General features: G+C 51.8%; 7 protein-coding genes across 7 annotated transcripts; 3 read left to right on the top strand and 4 right to left on the bottom strand.

Moving 5' to 3' along the window:
* Window positions 1-68: 68 nt before the first annotated feature.
* pex14 (putative peroxisomal membrane anchor protein (Pex14)) lies at window positions 69-1449 on the top strand (the record flags this gene model as incomplete). The annotated part of the gene is made up of 5 exons (XM_056931608.1): window positions 69-101; window positions 172-178; window positions 248-509; window positions 577-661; window positions 724-1449. The coding sequence occupies 5 exons, from the start codon at window positions 69-71 to the stop codon at window positions 1447-1449; spliced, it is 1113 nt and encodes a 370-aa protein (XP_056793639.1).
* Window positions 1450-2023: 574 nt separating this feature from the next.
* Window positions 2024-3239, top strand: N7539_002004 (uncharacterized protein; the record flags this gene model as incomplete). The annotated part of the gene is made up of 3 exons (XM_056931607.1): window positions 2024-2400; window positions 2452-2741; window positions 2809-3239. 3 exons carry the CDS (start codon window positions 2024-2026, stop codon window positions 3237-3239), a joined length of 1098 nt encoding a protein of 365 aa, XP_056793638.1.
* A 257-nt stretch (window positions 3240-3496) lies between these two features.
* On the bottom strand, window positions 3497-4198 carry N7539_002003 (GNAT family N-acetyltransferase; the record flags this gene model as incomplete). Its single annotated transcript, XM_056931606.1, has 1 exon — window positions 3497-4198. One exon carries the CDS (start codon window positions 4196-4198, stop codon window positions 3497-3499), a length of 702 nt encoding a protein of 233 aa, XP_056793637.1.
* Window positions 4199-4853: 655 nt separating this feature from the next.
* Window positions 4854-6065, top strand: N7539_002002 (DUF453 domain protein; the record flags this gene model as incomplete). Its single annotated transcript, XM_056931605.1, has 1 exon — window positions 4854-6065. The coding sequence occupies one exon, from the start codon at window positions 4854-4856 to the stop codon at window positions 6063-6065; it is 1212 nt and encodes a 403-aa protein (XP_056793636.1).
* A 219-nt stretch (window positions 6066-6284) lies between these two features.
* On the bottom strand, window positions 6285-8897 carry N7539_002001 (uncharacterized protein; the record flags this gene model as incomplete). Its single annotated transcript, XM_056931604.1, has 4 exons — window positions 6285-7572; window positions 7797-7856; window positions 7922-8829; window positions 8886-8897. 4 exons carry the CDS (start codon window positions 8895-8897, stop codon window positions 6285-6287), a joined length of 2268 nt encoding a protein of 755 aa, XP_056793635.1.
* A 247-nt stretch (window positions 8898-9144) lies between these two features.
* On the bottom strand, window positions 9145-10398 carry N7539_002000 (seipin; the record flags this gene model as incomplete). Its single annotated transcript, XM_056931603.1, has 4 exons — window positions 9145-9490; window positions 9567-10022; window positions 10088-10272; window positions 10327-10398. 4 exons carry the CDS (start codon window positions 10396-10398, stop codon window positions 9145-9147), a joined length of 1059 nt encoding a protein of 352 aa, XP_056793634.1.
* Window positions 10399-11104: 706 nt separating this feature from the next.
* On the bottom strand, window positions 11105-18251 carry N7539_001999 (CCR4-NOT core subunit CDC39; the record flags this gene model as incomplete). Its single annotated transcript, XM_056931602.1, has 5 exons — window positions 11105-11170; window positions 11235-14122; window positions 14242-17124; window positions 17200-17524; window positions 17595-18251. The coding sequence occupies 5 exons, from the start codon at window positions 18249-18251 to the stop codon at window positions 11105-11107; spliced, it is 6819 nt and encodes a 2272-aa protein (XP_056793633.1).
* Window positions 18252-19332: the final 1081 nt, after the last annotated feature.

Genomic DNA, 19332 nt, shown 5'->3' with positions numbered 1-19332 from the left:
CCATTTCTCCCATCTCGGCATTCTCCAACCTTCTACATTCTCAGTGTTCTCGATACAGCTTACGCATCATGGCGCCTCGAGAGGATCTGATTGCCTCAGCGGTAAGAACTAATCTTGGAGAACGTTGAATACCTGAATGGACTTTCTTGATTGCTAACAGTTGCTCTTTAGGTAACTTGTACGACCCATCGCCCGTTTCCGCGATCTCATTCGTGTGGAGTACCAATCCGCTGACTTTCCGTCACAGTCTTACAGGATCCCTCGGTAGCCTCGTCACCCATCGAGAAGAGGGTTGCGTTTCTTCAATCCAAAAACCTCACACAAGAAGAAGTCGATCTGGCATTATCGCGAGTCGGCGAGGATCCAGCAGCTGCAGCCGCGGCTGCGGGAACTGTATCTGCGCCCCCACAGAACTCCTACCCTTCGCAACAGATCGCGTATCGGCAACCACTCCAGTCACCTCAAGGATACGGCTACCCTGCCTACAATCAATGGCAACCGCCCCCAGAGTGCGTGCCAAATTTCCATGCTTTTCATATCTGAATCTGAACTGTCCCGAAGCTAATACCATGCAAGGCCGCCCAAGAGAGACTGGCGTGACTGGTTCATTATGGCCACTGTGATGGGAGGTGTTGGCTATGGTTTATACTTTGTTGGCAAGGTAAAGTTTTAGGCTACAATTCCTCAATTTGGGTTTCGCTCCAGCTGACGTCCGTCCCCCAGCGCTATATTTCTCCATTGATCGCGCCTCCGACCCCACCCCAGCTCGAGAAAGACAAAGAGAGCATCGACGAGCAATTTTCACGTGCATTTGATTTGATCGAGCAGCTCTCGACAGATACTGCAGCCCTCAAAGCTGCTGAGGATGCCCGCACTGAGCGCCTGGACTCTGCGCTGAAAGATGTGGAGAACCTGGTTGCAGACTTGAAGAATGCCTCGCGACGCAGAGATGATGACACCCGCAGGATCAGTGATGAAGTCAAGGCATTGAAAGATGCGATTCCTAAGGCTCTTGAGGGAGCTCGTGAAGGCAACGAGAACCGCCTTAAGGAGCTCGGATCAGAGCTGAAGAGCCTAAAAGTCTTACTTGGAAACCGCTTGGGTGGGAGCACTGCTGGTCCCACTGTTGGTCGTACCCTCAGTAGCTCTACTGTTCCATCTGCCACCCCATCTCAGGCGAGTGGCGAGACCTCTGGCTCTGCTCCGTCGGCCAGCAGTGGTCTGCAAGCTACAGTGACCCCGGCTGAACAAGAGCCACTGTCGGCGACGGTCGCTACGTCTTCCCCTGCGCCCGCTGCTGAAAGCCCTCTTGCCAAACTCGGTCGTTCTGCTTCAATCCCTGCTTGGCAAATGGCCGCTTCCAACCGGTCCAAGACTTCGTCGCAATCGAACGCATCCACGACAACTGACCAGCCCTCCAACGTTGAGCAGAACGCACCATCCAGCTAGATTCTCGCTCAAATTGGACCAACTCTTGACTGTATGTCTCTTGACTTGACTGTAATTATCAACGAATAATATTTCACTTCGATACTAGCGGGACTGTGTCCTGCTGGAATGATGAAGTCGCCGATGCCTTGAACTTGATCACCTCTTCGCCAATGCTTGCGGCGAGATTCCCCTGCATTGATCTAGTTTCGGATTGCACTGTGAATCTACGGAATAAGATGTCCTGTACGGCGTATTATAGTATTGCCTTGGCCTCGAAAGTCTTTTACACCACCCTCGCCGTGTTGTCACTCTCGTCGACACAGCATTTTGGCGGGCAAGCTAGGTACATTGTATGATTGTACGGAGTACAAACTACGGAGTAAGGCGAACAGGCCAAGACCGACGGCTTATCTTTTCTGATAAGATAAGGAGTGTAAGACCCAACCTCTGCTCGAAACGTTTGCAACTTTTAAGAGTCAAGGGCAAGCAGCAAATCGTCGCGAAATTCAGGTCATAATGGAATCGTCTTCGAACAGGGACAGGCAACGTTCTCCACGGGGAGTCCACGAGTCCGAGCGGCGACATCGCCGAAATGAACCAAGAAACGATGAATCTCATACACACTCACACTCACATTCTCATCGACGTCGGCATCGGCACCGCAGTCACTCACGCTCACGTTCTCCTCGCCGATCAGACCGCCATCGCTCTGAGCGTCATCGCACGCATGACCGAGATCGCCATGGCCGACCGGAACGAGGGGAGCGCAACGCGCACAAGGAGTCAAAGACCGATGCCCCCCAGACAACCTATCGTCCTCCCTTACGAGGCACGAGAGCTATCTCGACGCGATCTAGAAACATACGAGCCCATGTTTGCAATGTACCTGGACATACAGAAAGGGAAGATCCTTGAAGATCTATCCGCAGAGGAGGTCAAGGGACGGTGGAAAAGCTTCGTGCGAAAATGGTGTGTCCGATTGTGTATGGCTCGGTTGGAGAAACGTTGCTAATGGAACAGGAACCACGGCGAGCTTGCCGAGGGATGGTATGATCCAGACACTTTGGAAAGGGCCCGCCAGAACGCTGCTGAATACGCCTCTGCGCCGATAGAGAGGGCATCGCCAACCTACGAACGCGAGGACTCAACGGTAGTTGCAAGCGCAGGTCACCCAACAGCCGAGAAGGAGGACGATGGCGATGAAGATGGAGAGGAATATGGACCAACAGTGCCAATTTCGGGATTAAGCAAAAACGTCACACATCCGGGACCAACGATACCCAATATGCAAGACCTCGAGCTCAAGCGTGGTAAGTCTGCCAAGCATCCCCGAACTTGGTCCGTTCAAGACAAGGATCTGATTACTGGGAAATGTAGAACTCGCGGCCGAAGATGCTATTGCTGCACGCGAAGACTCAAGGCAGCAATACCGCTCAGAGCTCCGCTCACATCGGCAAGAAGTTCGTCACGTTGAAGACGAAATTGTCCCTCGAGCTGAACCAGGCACTCGAGAAAGGCAACTGGAGAAGCGTCGCGAAGCTGCTGCGGCCAACCGTGCATTCGCTGATGCGCGCGCGGGATCCCCTGAAGCAGCACCTGACGCAGAGCTTATGGGAGACAGTGACCTGTCAACTTTCAAGAAAGAAAAGGAGAAGGAACAACGCAAGAAGAATGAGAGGGAGATTCGGCGCGAGGAGATTATGCGTGCTCGTGCTGCCGAGCGTGAAGAACGAGTGCAGAAGTACCGAGAGAAGGAACAAGAGACTATCGGATGGTTGCAAGCCTTAGCTAAGCAGCGATTTGGCTGATAATGAGGATCTAATAAACCGCATGACTGCTTTTATTGCGCCTACGTCCGTAAGTGCATAATTTGTTTATACTTGACGAAATGGCGCCTCTGTGAGAAGAAGCTGATTCCTTGCGAGTGCAACAGTGTGAATCGGACCTTTTTCTGTTTCCTGAAAATGCTCTACTCAATTGAATCATCTGGTCCATGTGTCCTTTTCAGCAGTCTAGCATCTTCCGAGTCGAAGGGCTATTTTGTCTTGTTATGTTTCCTTTCCCGTCACGATTCCGCGGAAGCGCGAATCTCGACAAGCGAGTGCAACTGCTTCCCTTCTGCATCGAAATTCCCTGGATCCAACCAAGTTTCAAATGCGAGTTTCACATGCGGCCATTCACCATCCAAGATTGAGAACCACGCTGTGTCCCGGTTCCGACCCTTCACGATAAGATGCTGGCGGAAGACCCCTTCCGCCTTAAATCCAAACCGAGTTGCAGCCCTCTTGGATGGCGCATTGTGATTATCGCACTTCCACTCGAACCGACGATAGCCAAGGTCCTCAAAGACGGTACGAGCAAGCAGATACACAGCCTCGGTTGCTGCGGTGGTTCGTTGCAGCAGCGGAGAGAAAACAATGAACCCGATCTCAATGACGCGATTTGTTCGATCAATACGGAGAAGGCTGAAGAAACCCACGGGCGTTTGGGTCTTCTTATCGATGACGGCGTAGTAAAAGGGATCTTCAGATTGCACATTCGCGATCATGAATTTTGTAAAGCTGGTTTTGTCTGTGAATGGTCCTTTGGAGATATATGTCCATAGCGCAGCTTGGTTCGGGGTTCCGATCAGAGGATACAAATGTTCGATATGTCGAACCCCCAACGGTTCCAGTTCGACTGAGCGGCCCGCAATCTTTGTCGACGGCGGCGGCTGAGCCTGTTTAACTTCCACTCGTGGTCCAACGGGGGATTTAATCGACGACATGTGGCCGGGATGTAGCTTTGCACAGTTGTCTGAGACTTGAATATGGTCGAAAGGCACAGCCGTAGGGTGTAACTATCTGGTCTTCGTGACAAGAAAGCGATTGGGGCAGTGAGGAAAGGTGAAAGCACTCAATTTGGTCCTTTCCATCCGCGATCTCGTACGATGAAGTGAAATAAGAGGGAAGTTGACCAGCGGACACAAATGTGGGCTGTAATGACTCACAGTCAACTAGGCAAGCACGCTAAGTTGAAGTTGAAGATCGTATAATTGCGTGCCCTCCCGTAGCCCGCCAATTGCAGTTCGACTGACGAGCAACGCTGACACGCCAACATGTGATCGAGTCGAATCCCATTGACAAGAAGAGAGGTCTTCGTTGTTCCACCGTGTCAAGATTAGCATCGCTAGGAGACATACCTCGGGACTAGTAGGCTCAGTCAAACGATAGCTTGCTCAGCCTTTGAATCGTAACAGTGACCTTCTGGCCCGATTTACGGCGCAAACAAGATTCCGATCCTCGGCCCCGAGTACCGCGCACTACTGAGCTGAAGGCCGACGAAGGACCTGCAAGGATGCCACCGGCAGGCAAGCGAATCTTTCTTAAGGGTTGGAAAGACGGGCGTGAATACATACAGAAATGCTAGTCATTCAAAACGCTATGCGCACCTCATTGAGAGAATTGCGGACTCCAATAACAGGGCGGCGCTCTCTACGCACCAAACAGAACGCTCTTCCAGCAGCCTACTATCGTGGCGGTACATCGCGAGCTGTCTTCTTCAAGGAAGAGCACCTGCCTCACGACCGCAGGGAATGGTCTTCAATCTTCAGAGGAGTCATTGGAAGCCCCGACCCCTACGGTCGACAGCTCGACGGTCTTGGTGGCGGCATCTCCAGCCTCTCCAAGATCTGCGTGGTGGGCAAGTCCACTCATCCCGATGCAGACGTCGACTACACTTTCGTTTCATTGGGGATCAAAGACAAGGATGTGGACTATTCCAGCAATTGCGGAAACATGATCAGCGCGGTGGGCCCCTTCGCGGTGGATTCTGAACTGATTCCAGTTCCACTATCAGAAGTCGGAGAGACTGACGAGACTGTTTTGGTGCGCATTCACAATACGAACACGGGCAAGATCATTCACTCACATTTTCCCGTTGTTGATGGTGAGGCCGCAACGACGGGCGACTTTTCAATCGATGGAGTGGCTGGCACATCGGCGCGAATTCGACTCGACTTCATCAATCCTGCAGGGTCGGTAACGGGCATGTTGCTGCCGACAGGCAGCGTCACAGACAAAATTGATGGCGCGATCGTCACCTGTCTCGATGCAGGAAACCCGTGTGTCTTTGCTGACGCGGCTGCTCTAGGCGTGAATAGTGATTTATCGCCCCAGGAGATTGCTACGCATCCTACGCTTCTGCCTCGGTTAGATACCATTCGTCGTCAGTCCGGCGTCAAGATGGGTATTGCTTCGACAGTCGACAACGTTCCAGGCAGCATTCCCAAGATCTGTCTGGTAGGTAAACCCACTTCAGCTGGAGCTCGAGATAGTCAGCTCGGACAAGACGGTGGCCAGGTGGATATCTTGGCTCGTGCTCTCTCTGTGGGCCAGCCGCACAAGGCTGTGCCCATCACGGTTGCTCTTGCGCTGGCGGCTGCGGCGAGGGTCCCTGGGAGTGTGGTTGCTGATATTGTTGGGGATCAGCGACGCGTGGATGACGCCGGCCTCATAATCGGACATGCGAGCGGGAACCTGCTGGTGGGAGCTAATTTTGATGAGAAGGGTTGCTTGACCTCAGCTACGGTGTTCCGCACTGCCCGGCGGCTATTTCAAGGGACAGTCTTCTGGAAGAACGAGTCCTCTATATGAAAAACTGCAGATCCTCTCTCTTTCTATGGCCGGGAACTGCTGAAAAGCCTCAGTTTCCAAGGTGCCCGCGTAGATTCTTCCTTTTGGGCCCTGCAAAGTTCTTAACGTTCGACACAGTATACGGCTTCAAAGGACCTTATTCGTACATTTTGTTTCCATCCTCTCGCCAGACGCCGTCATAAATGCAACGGTGGAGACACAGGTCTCTGCAGACAAAGCCTATGCGTGCCGTCCCAAATCCAGGTCAGCAACGAGTTTCATGCCCCCTTGGCCTGCACCTTTCCCTAGGCCAAAGAATGGTTTCACAGCAACGTCGACCACTTCTTCGAATAAACGCCCAACAACGACCTCTTTCAGATCTTCACCTGTCTGTCCGAAGTCAGGGAACGCGTTGAACTCAAGCAACCACGCATTGCCAGTCGCATCCACCAGGAAGTCCACGCCAAAAATCTCAAAAGCATTGGGTAGGGTCTGAAAATGCACCATCATGCCCCGCGCAGCGGCCTCAAAGACCTCTCCTGTAACAGCACAGATCTGGCTGAAGATTTGCTCCTTCCAGTCTTCGGAAAGTCCGGGCACGTGGTGATCCAGATCCCAGAAAGCACGTACGCTACCCTCGTTGGAGCTGCCGCCCTCTTGGAAACAAGTATTGGTCAAATGCCGGGCCAGATCTTTCACCTCATCCTCTTCTTCGTGAGGTGCACAATACGTCTTAGCAGCGAAGAGAGCGAGCATCTCTTTGAACACATAGACTTTAAGCGACCCCGTCGCAAGGACGTACGCGCGGATGTGGAATTTGCGATGCGAGGAGGACGGAAGGAGCAACGGAGGATCGATGTATGGCTGAGCCATGAAATGACGCAATTGAGAGGTGACCAGGCCATCATCGTGAGCGGACGCGGAGACTTGTGTAGGACCATCGGCCTCGGTATCACTCTCCTCGTCGACATCTGATTCTTCGTCCCATTCCTCAAAGATCGCACGCAGTTCATCCTCTGTGCTGAACAATCGAATGCCCTGTCCGCGGTCACTCATTCCGGGTTTCAAGATCCACCACTCTTTCTCAGAATCAGGTCGCTCTTCGTTTTTTTCTAGACTTTCGCGCAATTCGTAAGCCTCGAGAAGCGCTTCATCGAGGAATTCAGAGTAATCAAGTTCAAAGTCAAAGGCGGGCTTGAAGTGCTTGCGCAAGATGCTGTTCGGGTGCTTGGAAATCCAATTGGCAATCGTGTTGGACAGGTAATGCTTGCGAATAAGTGCTTTGCGGATGACGTATGCGTTAACGAGAGAAGTCGAAGGATGCGACATCATATGATCGAAGTCCAAGCGTTCGTATTCGCAGTACTGGAAAATCGGGGCTTTCGAATCGGCAAGTTCAGATAGATTGTCAATACGCTGACTGCGCACATCACCGTCGAGACGGCGACTGAGAGCTCGCTCGACCAGAGCTTGAACATAGGGATCGTCACAGTCGACGACGGAGAAGACCGTGGACTGCTTATCAGATCTACAAAGGCATTGCCTATCAGAACCGTCACGAGGAATTGCCAGTAAATTTGCAAACAGTAGTAATCAATAGCTCAAAAAAGAAATTCAACCAGCAACGATCATAAGGGAAAAAATGGGGCCATCAATGAAATCCAATCCAGCTAGACCAGACACGTCATGCAAAACGTCGTACTTGTCGCAGCAGAGAAACTTTATTCATCACCACGTCCAGGGGCTACTCACAGCTTGATCTCTCCCGTCAGACCGGGCATGTGCTTGAAGCTCGCCTTGAGGGGGGTCACACTTTTTTTTAAGATCCAATAGTCAGCGGCATTCCTCATGTCCAACCTTGGGAGAACGAAACCAACCTTGTCATTTGCTCCTTCACGACCCAGCCATCATTGCCAGCAGGGCCTTCCTCGACACTTCTATACACGTCTTGAAAGCTAGGCGCCCACTTGAAGTGCTTGTGTTTGATTCTGGGTTTCCCAACAGATTTGTCCGCTGAAGTCTCGGCTGCTGCCGGCTGGTTTCCAGTCATCTCACCCTCGTCACGCAGTCGCTGCTCCTCAAGTTCTGGATCGTTCCCAGTGTTTGGATCAGCTGCTTGGAAACAGCTTCCGGAAGACCACTTGTTCTCCAGCATTTCCGTGTAGAGCACCTTGTTCTTGCTCACACCAGGCTCCAGGGGAACGTTGACACTGTACAGGTCGACGCCCTCAACCCAATTCGCGCAAAGATACTCAATCACCTTCACGGAGTGTTCTGAGGCTTCTGAGATGATGACAGGGTCATGGTTCCGAGAGCTGAAGGCATACGACAGGGCGATCGAGCGCTTCCCACACACAGCACCCTCCATGGCGCCACCAATTGTGCCGCTAGACAGCGCGAAGAGCGCCGTCGTGTTACGGCCATAATTTGGACCAGACACGACAACATCAATGGGTCCCTTGTCTTGGAAGTAATGATAAAGACCAATCTGCACACAGCTTGCCGGGGTCGAATCAATCAAGATCCACTCGTCGCCGCCGTCGTCAGGCTCGCCGTTGCTTCCCTTCGGCAAGTGGTGTGTGGTTCCATCCTCCTGATGCAAGGTGCCCGGGCGAAAGTATGTAGGCTTGACGGATGCACCCACGATGTGCGCCTTGCCAATCCATGATCGCTGCTGATGCGGAAGCACCACAGAGACTATATGGCCCGCGGCTTGAAGCGAGTGCACCAACGAGTGCACGTAGGGCGAGGATTGGTTCGATGGTGGACCGTCGTCATTTGTGACCTAAGGCAGATCAGACACACATTCAGGCCAACGAAGGAACTCAAGGCTGTACTAACCAGAATATGCATGTTGTGCTGAGCTGTGCTACGAAACCCGATGATGGAGGGGGAAGAGGAGAGAGAATTTGGAGATGTGCGGGGCACGTCGGGACATCTCCCGGTTCAGCCATCCATTCCTACAGTAATCGACTCATCCACTTGCTCTTTGACGACACCGCAACCACAACACCCAGAGAGAAGACGGAGTGAGTAGGGACAAACACTAATTTCCCAATGGAATGATTCAAAAGTCATCCAATAATGAATATTGGCCGGGCTAGTGACTTCTTCGTTTCTGTATCCCGTATGCCTCAGCCTTTTCCCGTCCAGACCCTATGCCCGCATAATCAGCCTCGGGAGGAAGGCTTTGGAGCAACTGGGGCTCTGGATCTTCCCTTTTGATCTTGACGGACTCAGTCATGTAGCTTCGGTCCTCGGGTTCATCTTTGATCCTCTCGGTTCGCTCAATCTCTTCCTTAATTTTGGTCTTGCCTTGTACCAGCTCGGACTGCATGACCCAAGTCAAAATGAACCACGTCAGGCTAGCCGAAGCTACCGAGATGGTCCAAAAAAGGGTACCGAATATCACGAAGGAGGTCAATCTCCAGCGATACATAGCCCACCTAGATAAGAAACGGTCAGCAAAGCGATCGCTATTTCCACCCACAAATCACGCAGATCAGGTCTGGAGACACCTACCGAAGCCCGGATAATCTGGCACGAAATTCGACATGCGCCGAATAGATCTGCATTTCCTGATCACTCTGGATCTCAAGTCGCAAACTCTGGGGTCGATTTGTAGTGCCCCGCGAAAACTCCAGTCTCTCCATCATAGATACCTCCAACACCTCGGCTTCACGGCGCCAGCCACACACGTAAAGCGGCAGACGAAGCACCTTTCGCGCAATGTCTACGAGTCCGGAATTGTACGTCATAATCGCCGGTCGACGAGACCGCATGATTCGGTTCTGTGCCTCACCCGAGGTAGGAAGGACCGACAAGGGTTCAGGACCATAGAGAGTAAGGTCAATCATGAAGTTACCCACGCCGCGATTTGTAGGCGTAGAGGGTAGATCGAGCGTGACTGCGACATCGTACGGCTGAGAGGAGACAAATTCCGACTCAAAGGATGCGATGCCCCAGGGATTCCCATCACTGTATAATGCGCATCAGCTCATGGTCCGGGAACAATGCAGGAAAGGTGACGCCGGCGGACTAACCCAAATTGCAGGTGGATTTCACGGCCCACTCCCACTGCAGGAATAAATCTGAAGTAGAACAATGCGTATGCGATACCTGAAACACCCAGGAGAAGCAGAGTAGCGCCCAAGAACAGGATCACGTTCAAATATATGCGTAAGGCGGTCTTCGACACCAGCGCGCGGAATGGCGTCAGGATCGCGTCCTATGGATCATCACATGTTAGACGGAACATGTTTGAAGAAAGGGTCATCCTGACCATGATCACCATCTGTGAGTATGAAGCACCACCATATTCGGTCTCGTCATCGGTGTATTCTGATTCTGCCATAGCGTTTTCTCCGAGAGGATAGGCCAGAGGGGTTTGTTCGCGGTCAAGCAAGCCCGACGTTCCCCGGGACCTGGTGGATGATAGTCGACGGCGTGTGACGTGGGGCCGCTGGGGGAGCTTTGCGGTTGATAACGGGCTTCCTTCCCCCTGCCAAAATTGACAACAGATGGTCTGCTGGCATGGCCTATCTCGAGAGTGAGTTTATTTCAGTCTGACCGCACCTCTGTTACCTCGGTTGTTTATTGTTCCAATGGTCTACGTTCAGAAAAATGGATATTCAAGTCAAGTTTGAGTATTACCATGCTAAAGCAAACCTAACCCGCCCGTGACATGGGTGATTCCTTCCCGCCGGTGATGCATAGAATCAATGAAATAAAAAGCAAGGCCCATCAACTCCAGCTTTTACAATCTTATCATTACAGGTCGCGGACCGGGAGCGAAAAGGGGAGGAAAGGAAATGTCATGTAATCTCGGGTCATGCCGTCATCAGAGGACGACTCAATAAAGAGGTATAGAAAAATGCATGCCATATTCACAGCAAATCCGGGCCGTAAATAGAATGAGACGTAATAGTGGACGTGAAAAAAAAGATGACCAACGCCGTGAAAAGTACATCGAGAAGAGAAGAGGAGATTGCCGAACGGTTTTGGGGAAGTGTCGACAGCGGAGGAAGGAGTAGGAAGGTGGGATTGAAGAGAAGCAGCGCCTAGGCGACAGGACGGGGGCTTTGCTGCTGGATGTGCTGGAGAAGAGCATCAAAAAGGCGACCGATCTAGATAGGAGATGAGTCAGTGAGTGATTAGACTAGGCAACCAAGGAAGGAGACAGTATCGTACCTCGGGGGCCGCCTGAATGAAGGGGAGGCGGAAGAAAGAGTAGCTTCGGTTTTGGAGAAGCTCCTGCAGAGTGATGATGAGGCCCCATGGGTGGGGACGATGGACGATCAATCGCTCTAAAAGCACACGGATAATCTGCTGTCGGATCGCGGAGTCATCAGAGTCGGAGAAGTCCACTCCAAACAAGCGCAGGATTGTGAGGGTGAAGAAGTATGTGTGGCTATTGGGGTATCGAAGCTGGTTGGCCATCGCACTCAGCAAATAATAGCGACCCTCGGGCTGCATCACTTGAGCAATCTTCTCCAAGAGTGCAGCGTGGGCTGAAGTCTCAAAAGCGTGGCGCGCGTTGCTTTTCATAGCGTGCTGCTCGACGCCCTGCTGACCGATGTACAGAGTCATCGCGTTGATGAGAACGACATCCACGTTGATGGGAACATAGAAGAGCGCAGTCTCCTTCGGCTCAGCCACGAGAACAGCATCGCAAATCCGCTGCACGGCGACATCAGAAATGCTGTCACTTTGAAGAGCATCGTCAATGACGTGCTTGATGTCAACACTCTGCAAAGGCGAAATGATGTCGCCAGCAATCCTGGGGATCTCTCGCATCTCTTCGAGCCGCTCGACCTTCAAGCCTTCGCGGAAGGGATCCGGAAGCTTCTGGAAGGAGGATGGGTAGGCGCTGAGGACCAGATTGCGAAGCTGTGCGCAATGCGCCGGGATCACATTGCAAAACTCAAAGTGGTTTTCCGCAACGAACTCGGGGAAGTCGTGGTGAAGAATCAACAGAATGCGGAGAACACCCTTGTAAAGATCTTTGGCAACATAGTGAATCTCGGCAGCTTTGAGCTGCTCGCCGATGTAGGAGAGAAGCGCTTGCATGATCTCGCAATAAGGAGCCCATCCCTTGCGGTCTGGCATGTTCAGCATGTCAGACATGAACACCCGATGAGAGATCAAAGAAAGCCATCCGTAAACAAAGCCAGGCACAAAGAGTGGCTGAAGGCTAAGGAACTTGTTGGCAAGGGCAAAGATCATGCCCTGGTGCTGCTCATGATCTTGAAGGCCTGCGATCGAGTACTCGCAAAGAATGGTGGAGAACAAGCGGAAGAAAACCCGCTGATTGAAACCTTCGCCTCTCATAACATGATGATTATTTAGCACTAAGATTAGTGCGGAGAGGATGGAGTTGAAGTAGGACGGTTTGTCAGCCCTAACAGCACCAGTAGCTTCGCCTTGATACTTGATGAGAAGGACAACGAGCTTCGCAAGAGCATCAATGTAGAGGAAAGCCTCGTCAAGACTTCCGTTGGGGTTCTGAGACTCGTTCTCAAACATAACGACCGAAATATCAATGCTGAGGCGGAAGAAAAGGACCGAGTCTTCTTGAGTATTCATCACTTGGCGGTTGTGCATGTCCTGGAGGAAGGACAAGTAAGTACGCTCGCTAGCGTTTGACCCCCGGTAGACACCAATCCATTCACTGAAAATGTACTCCATCTGGTCACGCTTGGATCGAGCCTGGTCTGTGAGCAACGGAGTGACCACTTCAGGGATACCAGCATCGCGAAGTTTGCGAACAATATCAAGGGCGGGGGCAACGTTCCCATCCTCAGCCAGCCATTGGCTGATTGCCTCGAGACTTCCAGCGAAGTCAGATCGCAGCGCAGTGGGCTCATCATTGAACAGCAGGCGACTCATCAGGTTGTCAAGTAGTTCAATGGCGTTGATATTCTTCTGCAGGATTAGACGATTTATGACCATGTCAACTCGGCGGATATCCATGAGGCCGGCATCAATGAGAGCAACGGTCACGGGAATGTTGAACATGTGCTCATCATCAACCTCCGAAAGCAATGCCCAAGTGTATCTTGAAATCAAAGTCGACATATCACCCAGCTTGGCGAGCAAGTGAACAAGCACTTCAATTTCCAACGAGCTAGAAGATTGAGAGTACAGGGTAGTGCAGATCTTCAGCGAGGTCAGACGAGCAAGCTCCTCTCCATTTGGTGAGGTGAGAATAGCACGCAAAATCTGGTTGTATTCCTGAAGTACAGTGCTGTCACGGCCAAGGTCTTTGACGTGCTGCTCAGAGGCATTCCTGCAGGACATCTGCAGCTCGGAAATCATAGCATCCACACGTTCGCGGGGGCTCTGAGCCTCGAGGAACCCATTCGAAGGGAGACCCATTTGGGTCACAGCATTCTGAGCCTGTGGAGTTCGGTGAGGAACAGCTGGTTGCTCGGCTGGTGTCGAAAGATTGGGGATTGGGGGCGGGAACGCCTCTTGAAGCACATCTGGAATTTGGCGGCCAGAATCCGCGGACACGTTTTGGGGATGAGCAGGAACTGGTCCACGAGACTGACGCGCGAATTCCTCGTAGATCGCGAGTTGTTCTTTGTTCAATCCTCCTGGCATTTGACGGTATGGTTCTGGAATGAAGAGACCCCACCTGTTCATGGACGGGTCCAAGAAAGGTTCATTGGGTCGGGTGGCAAGGTGACGACGGCGGGCCTCAAGTTGTGGCTCAATAACTTTCTCGATTTCCGGCAATGACTTTTCTTCGGCGGCCTTCTCCACGATACCGCATGCAGCATCCAAGTTGTCGTTCACGCACATGAGAACGAGGCCCTCGGGCATTGGCTGGTCAGAGTATTCCTGCTGCATCACGCGAATGTAATTTGTCATGCTGACCTTTAGCGGCTCTTTGCAGGTGACAAGGGCAAGACTCCCAGCCAGCTGTCGAACCATGATACCAGCAGCCTGGCGGACCTTCTCCTCGTCGGGCTCTGTGGCAAAGTCTTTGGATACCAGCTGAACGGTTGAAATGGAAGCGATGGTGACTGATCGTTCCACAACTGGTGTGATGATCTCGGCAATGGCACGTTCCACTGCGGTGTGGACGATTTGTCGGAGAACGCTGGCATCAACCATGCTGCTAGCGGAGGGGGAAGGACAAGAATTTTCTCGAGGCTCGGCAAATTCGACATAATCGCAGCGGGCGACAGACGTTCATTTTGAAGTCCTTGACTGAGAGGACCGATGGATAAATCATTGAAGGGCTCAAGTCCATCTGCGATACCGGCCGGGGCGGGAATCACGCCTTCATCACTAACGTGGGCGCTGCGATCACGAATAATGATAGCAGGCGCAATAGTCTTGTGGTCGAGGTCGAGATCCTTGCAAAGGACTTCGATTTCAAACTTCAAGTTCAGTTTGAGCTCTGCAAAGTGATATAATTCCAAAAGAAGACCCAGTATATCCATCAACCAAGGATTTGGGGGCCTGAAGACCTTGGACTTTGTCGCTTGCACGAGGACCTTGCAGGTGAACGGGATCGTGACCATCAAGCGCTGCGTATCATATCCTTCAAGAAGAAGGCCTTTGAAGTAGACATTCTTGTGCTTAATGGGTTTGTCCTTCGCAATCGTCAGCGACCCCAGCCAGGCTCCAAGGTTCTTCAGATGGCTTCGATCAGTGGAAGAGGTCATGGTAGCTTCAGAGTTCAGAAGCCGAGAAAGGCTGACGTAGGTCTCCCTCAGAACCTCGGCCCAAAGAATACGATCACCAATTCTATCCAAAAGATCGAGGTAGAGTTGCTGGAAGTTCGGCTGCAACTTTGCCCGCTCCTCCACGAGATACGCGGCAAACCACTGATGATGGTGGTCTCGAAGGACGTCACGCAGATCTCGAAGCTTTTCGTCGATATTCTGCTCGGAGACGTTATTCAAAACAAACAGAATCTTGTCCTGAATGTCTTCATCAGGATCCCGATAAATCTCTGAGCGCAGTGGGGGGTCGATTGAGATTGAGCGGAACTTCCTCATGCTACCATCAGGCACCGACAACTCGTCATTGTTGCCGTTTGGTAAATTCGTGGAACCGAACTCATCGAGCCTTTCACTATCCCCAGGCTGTGAGCCTTGTTCACGCAGGACCTCTTCAGCCTTTTGGAAAATGGGGGTTCCTTGAAGGGTTGGAATTTGCAGGAGAAGATGACAGAACCCAGCCCACTCGCTCAGTCGGTTGATCAATTGCTCGATGGCTTCTACGCCAAACTTGAACATCGGATCGTGCACTTCATGCTCCCGGACAGCCTCGAGAATCATGCCAAGGCCAACTTTGAGTGTTATCCCATCCACGAGTCTGAAGTTAATGATACCACCGAACATGACAGCTGTTTTGGTCAATGCCTCGAGTGGATACTCATGGTAGCAATGGTATTCATCAATCAAGCCATGCACCATGCAGGCAAAGAGATCTTGCTCGGTGGGGTTACGCGACGATTTATACTGGCGCATGAGTTCCAGCATCTCGCGCAATGAAAGCTCTTCGTGGTACATCTTGCCGAAGAGTTCTTGCATCTGCTTGTCGATCGCCTCTGGGAGGGAATTGCCAGATTCGCCATTCGCATCGATTATATCATCAAAGCCTTCCCCATAATTGATCAATCTTGGGTAGGTCTGGATGCAGATCCGTTGAACAGGGGTCAAGTTCTCGCGATCTCCGACATATTCCTCCAGGACGGATAGTAGCGTGTAGACAGTCTTCACAGAGAGGCTGACCATCTGTGGGGCCGGCTGCTCTTTTCTCTGCACGTGAAGCTCATCTTCGGCTTTGATCCGAAGGAACTTCGAAAGAAGATCACCCATATTCACGTGGTGGCCCTTCTGGGCGGCGTTGCGAACCCAGTGCTCAAGGTCAAGATTGTTCTTTCGGTGGCAGTAGCAGGCCAGATCGAGAGCCAATCCATTTGAGAATGTAAGGAGATATTCGAGCCATCCATACTCAACCGCATGCTCATAGATCATTGCCGTGGTTGTAGGATCTTGAGTGAAAGCTTCAAAAAGCTTCGCTGCAACCCATTGCCTATCCTGACGCCACGCCCCATCAAGCGCGAGCTGGTAACCCTCTTCTTGCTTTCCAAGAAAAACGACAAAGGTACGAACGACGAAGGTGGTTTGAACATCAGTCCAAGGCTGTTTCATAGCAAGAGCCGAAATCAGGAAGATGGGAAGGTCAAATTGAACCACAGCCTTGATGAGAAGCTGGCTCTCTGCCGCAGCCCACGAAGACTGTGAGAACAAAGCAACATCAAAGATTGCCTTGATTGCGTCCAAGCATCGAAGCGGCGACTTGGCAGCGCGTTCAGAAAGCGCCTTGACGGTCTCTGAGCTACTCTCAAAGAAATCTTCGGGGAACGCAGGGCGTAAATTGGGTATGAGTGACGGGTCCGCGCGCGAAACAATGAAGGAAGTCAAAAGAGACATTTGCGCGTCCCGATGTTCCCAGTCTCCGCCAAACAGCTTCTGCAAGTCCAAGGATGAGTTCTTTGCGGCAGCCGTAGCCAGTAGGTCGAAGAGCTTGGAAAACTGCTTTGGGTCCAATCGCAACCCCTCACGGTCAAAGTTCCGAAGAACCAATTCCCAATTAGGTGATTTTCCAATATAGGCACTGAAAAGATTTTCAAGTGAGAATTGCTGCCAGTACTGCGACAGAACCATGAAAAGCATAGCACTAGCGAAGTTCTGCTCGTTCCAACTATCCTGACCCGTGGCATTGATAAGGTCTATCAGCAGCTCTGTGCTAGCTGACGCGCGAGGGCCCTTCGCATGAAGCTGTCGCACCAGGACATAATCAGGGTCAACAAAGAGGAACATCTGCAATGCTGAAGAAACTTCGAAAGGCATATCCAAGGCGAGCTTTTGAAACCTCAAATTGGTAGCATATACTAGCTTGGCCTTGATTTCGTTGGTGAAGTTTCGAGGAGGATAGAGGATGAACCGCTCGATGGTCATTCCGAGGAAAGAGTGCGGGAAATCCTTGGTCGCATCTGAAGGATTCGCCAAGCTAGAGAGGAAGGGCGTGAGGGAGTTTGAGAGGATTGCATCAGCTGAGTTGGAGAATCAAGTTAGCGAAAGGTCCACCTCTGTTGACTGTAAAGCCTCTCAACATCAGGACAACCTACCTTTGGCTCGAAGGTCGGATTTGCTCGTCAGCTTGAAGGCCAACGCTAGTGAGACTTTCACCACAGGGTCGAGGCGGAAATGGTCCAAAAATGTGGACAGGTCAAAGTCGCGGAAGATATCGCCCTCTGAGGTGTCTACGGTCTCGGCAATTTTCTGAGCTTGCTCGATATCCAGGGCAACTTTCTGCATTTCCTGCACCAAGAGCGGATAATTGCTTGCATTCTCGACAGACTTGTTTACGCCAGGGAAGATCTGCGGGGCATTGCCAGTCAACAGACGGCGGAAGTACTTCGAAAAGGCCTCCATTCCGTTCGACGAGACAAGCTTGAAGGTTCCAGAATTAGCAATGGATAGAGATGTTCTGGCGTAGATGCTTGCTTTCAAGTTGACCTACTTTGTGAATTTGAGCAGCTTTGGTTTCCCACTTCTCTTTGCCTTCTTTCTCTGATATTGAGTCCAGCAGGAGGAAGACCTGAGCGATCGAAATCTTCGTGAGAGAAGATTGGCTCGAGTGCGCGGCTGATGAGCCTGCCTTATCCGAAGCGAAGCCTGTGGGAGAATTGACGGTTGTGCCGGACGACAAAGGTGAGAACGCAGCACTTCTAGAAGATCCTAGACCACCGCCGGGTCCGGTTCCTCCGCTGGCTGTTACGGAACCTGTGGTGGCAGAAAAGTGGGAGCCTGAAGGTGTGTGGGCACGGAATTTGGGTGAAGCGACAGATTGAGCTTGCTGCTGTGAGCCCGACTGCAGCGAAGTGAAAGCGGAGGAGGTGGGCTTTGGGCTTCCCCCGAATAGACCTCTGGAAGCGCTCAGCACAGCGGAGAACGAGGAAGGAGTTGATGCCCCCGGACCTGCGTCCAACCCCCGGGCAGAAGCGGGCGGAGCTGTAGATGAAGCAAGATTTGTGGCGAGAGGAGTCAATCCACGACGAGTCCCAGACTGAGAAGAGGACCGGCCCCAGGCACCAATATCGGTCCTGGTCGAAGAAGTTTTATCGGTGCCAGAAGCAATCGACGATTGGGCGGAAGGGTGAGGGGGAGGGAAGGTCATCTAGGAGACGCGATCATTTGATCTGGATGGTCCACGGACAGATGATCGATGGATGTAAGAGATGGAAGATTCCGAGTTCAGGTGCTGAGATTTCAATGAAGAAGCTGTGATTGAAGCGGAGTGCGAATGCAACAAGTGAATATTGAGTGGGGGTTTGAGAAGAAGACGAGGATGTCGATGAAGAGAGGATAGAGGGATGCAGGTGGTGTGCGAGGTGTCGGAAGTGTGGGTGCCTCAGGCTCTACCTCACGAGCGTGGGCTTCGGGCAGCTCAAGCATGGGCGGCGGACGGCCGGGGGGTGGATGCTTACGCATGGCCGTTTAAGGTGGCAGAATTAGTACTAGTGGCTTGTGTGGTTATGCTAGCGTCGGTCACAACTCAGGGAAATCACCACAGCATCACACATTCGGCGCATGCTTATGTAAACGCTCTCTTTCCTTCACCTTCAGCCCAGTCATTGAGCCTTGTGGCTGCATGTATTTATGCTTGCTATTGAACTATGAGACAATCATCGAGTTTCTTGGGTCTTACCGGAAGGGTCTGTCGAGTTGAGTCGGGTCAACTAACAGTCTTGACAAGTTGACACTGCTGTGACAGTGCTGTCAGGTTCAGACGGGTGCAATCGAATCCTAACATTCACAGCTTTCAGGTAAAAGCTCTTGAACTGACCAACTACGCTTCGATGTCTCACCATTTTGAGATTCTGTCCTCCAAAGATGTTGGTACACTACACTCCTGTTGGTACACTACATTCCATATGTACATCCAAGCTTTGACGTAATTGATCTCCATTTCATTCCACTGTCGTCTTTCTGTCCGATGCTATTGAATACGAGAGCAGCAGATGTCTGCTGCAAAGCTACTCAATTTGTCAAGAGACGAGCGAAGGAGCATCTCCACCGACACCTTGGGACAATAGAGGCTTCGTGAGGTACCTAGTTCGGTTTTGAACCTCCGTATCCACTTTCCCGATTTCAATTGTTTCCTATCTTGAATGGGCAGAGGTACGTACAGTAAAAGGGTGATCCTGTAGTCAGCGCCAAAGGAAGAATATTGTTCCTCCAAACCTATTCGGTCGATG

This window comes from Penicillium diatomitis, assembly GCF_028827545.1.
Source record: "Penicillium diatomitis strain IBT 30728 chromosome Unknown utg000002l_segment0_segment0, whole genome shotgun sequence".
NCBI classification, from domain to species: domain Eukaryota; kingdom Fungi; phylum Ascomycota; class Eurotiomycetes; order Eurotiales; family Aspergillaceae; genus Penicillium; species Penicillium diatomitis.
The sequence above is the reverse complement of the archived record's forward strand: the minus strand, read 5'-3'. Positions and strand labels throughout refer to the sequence as shown.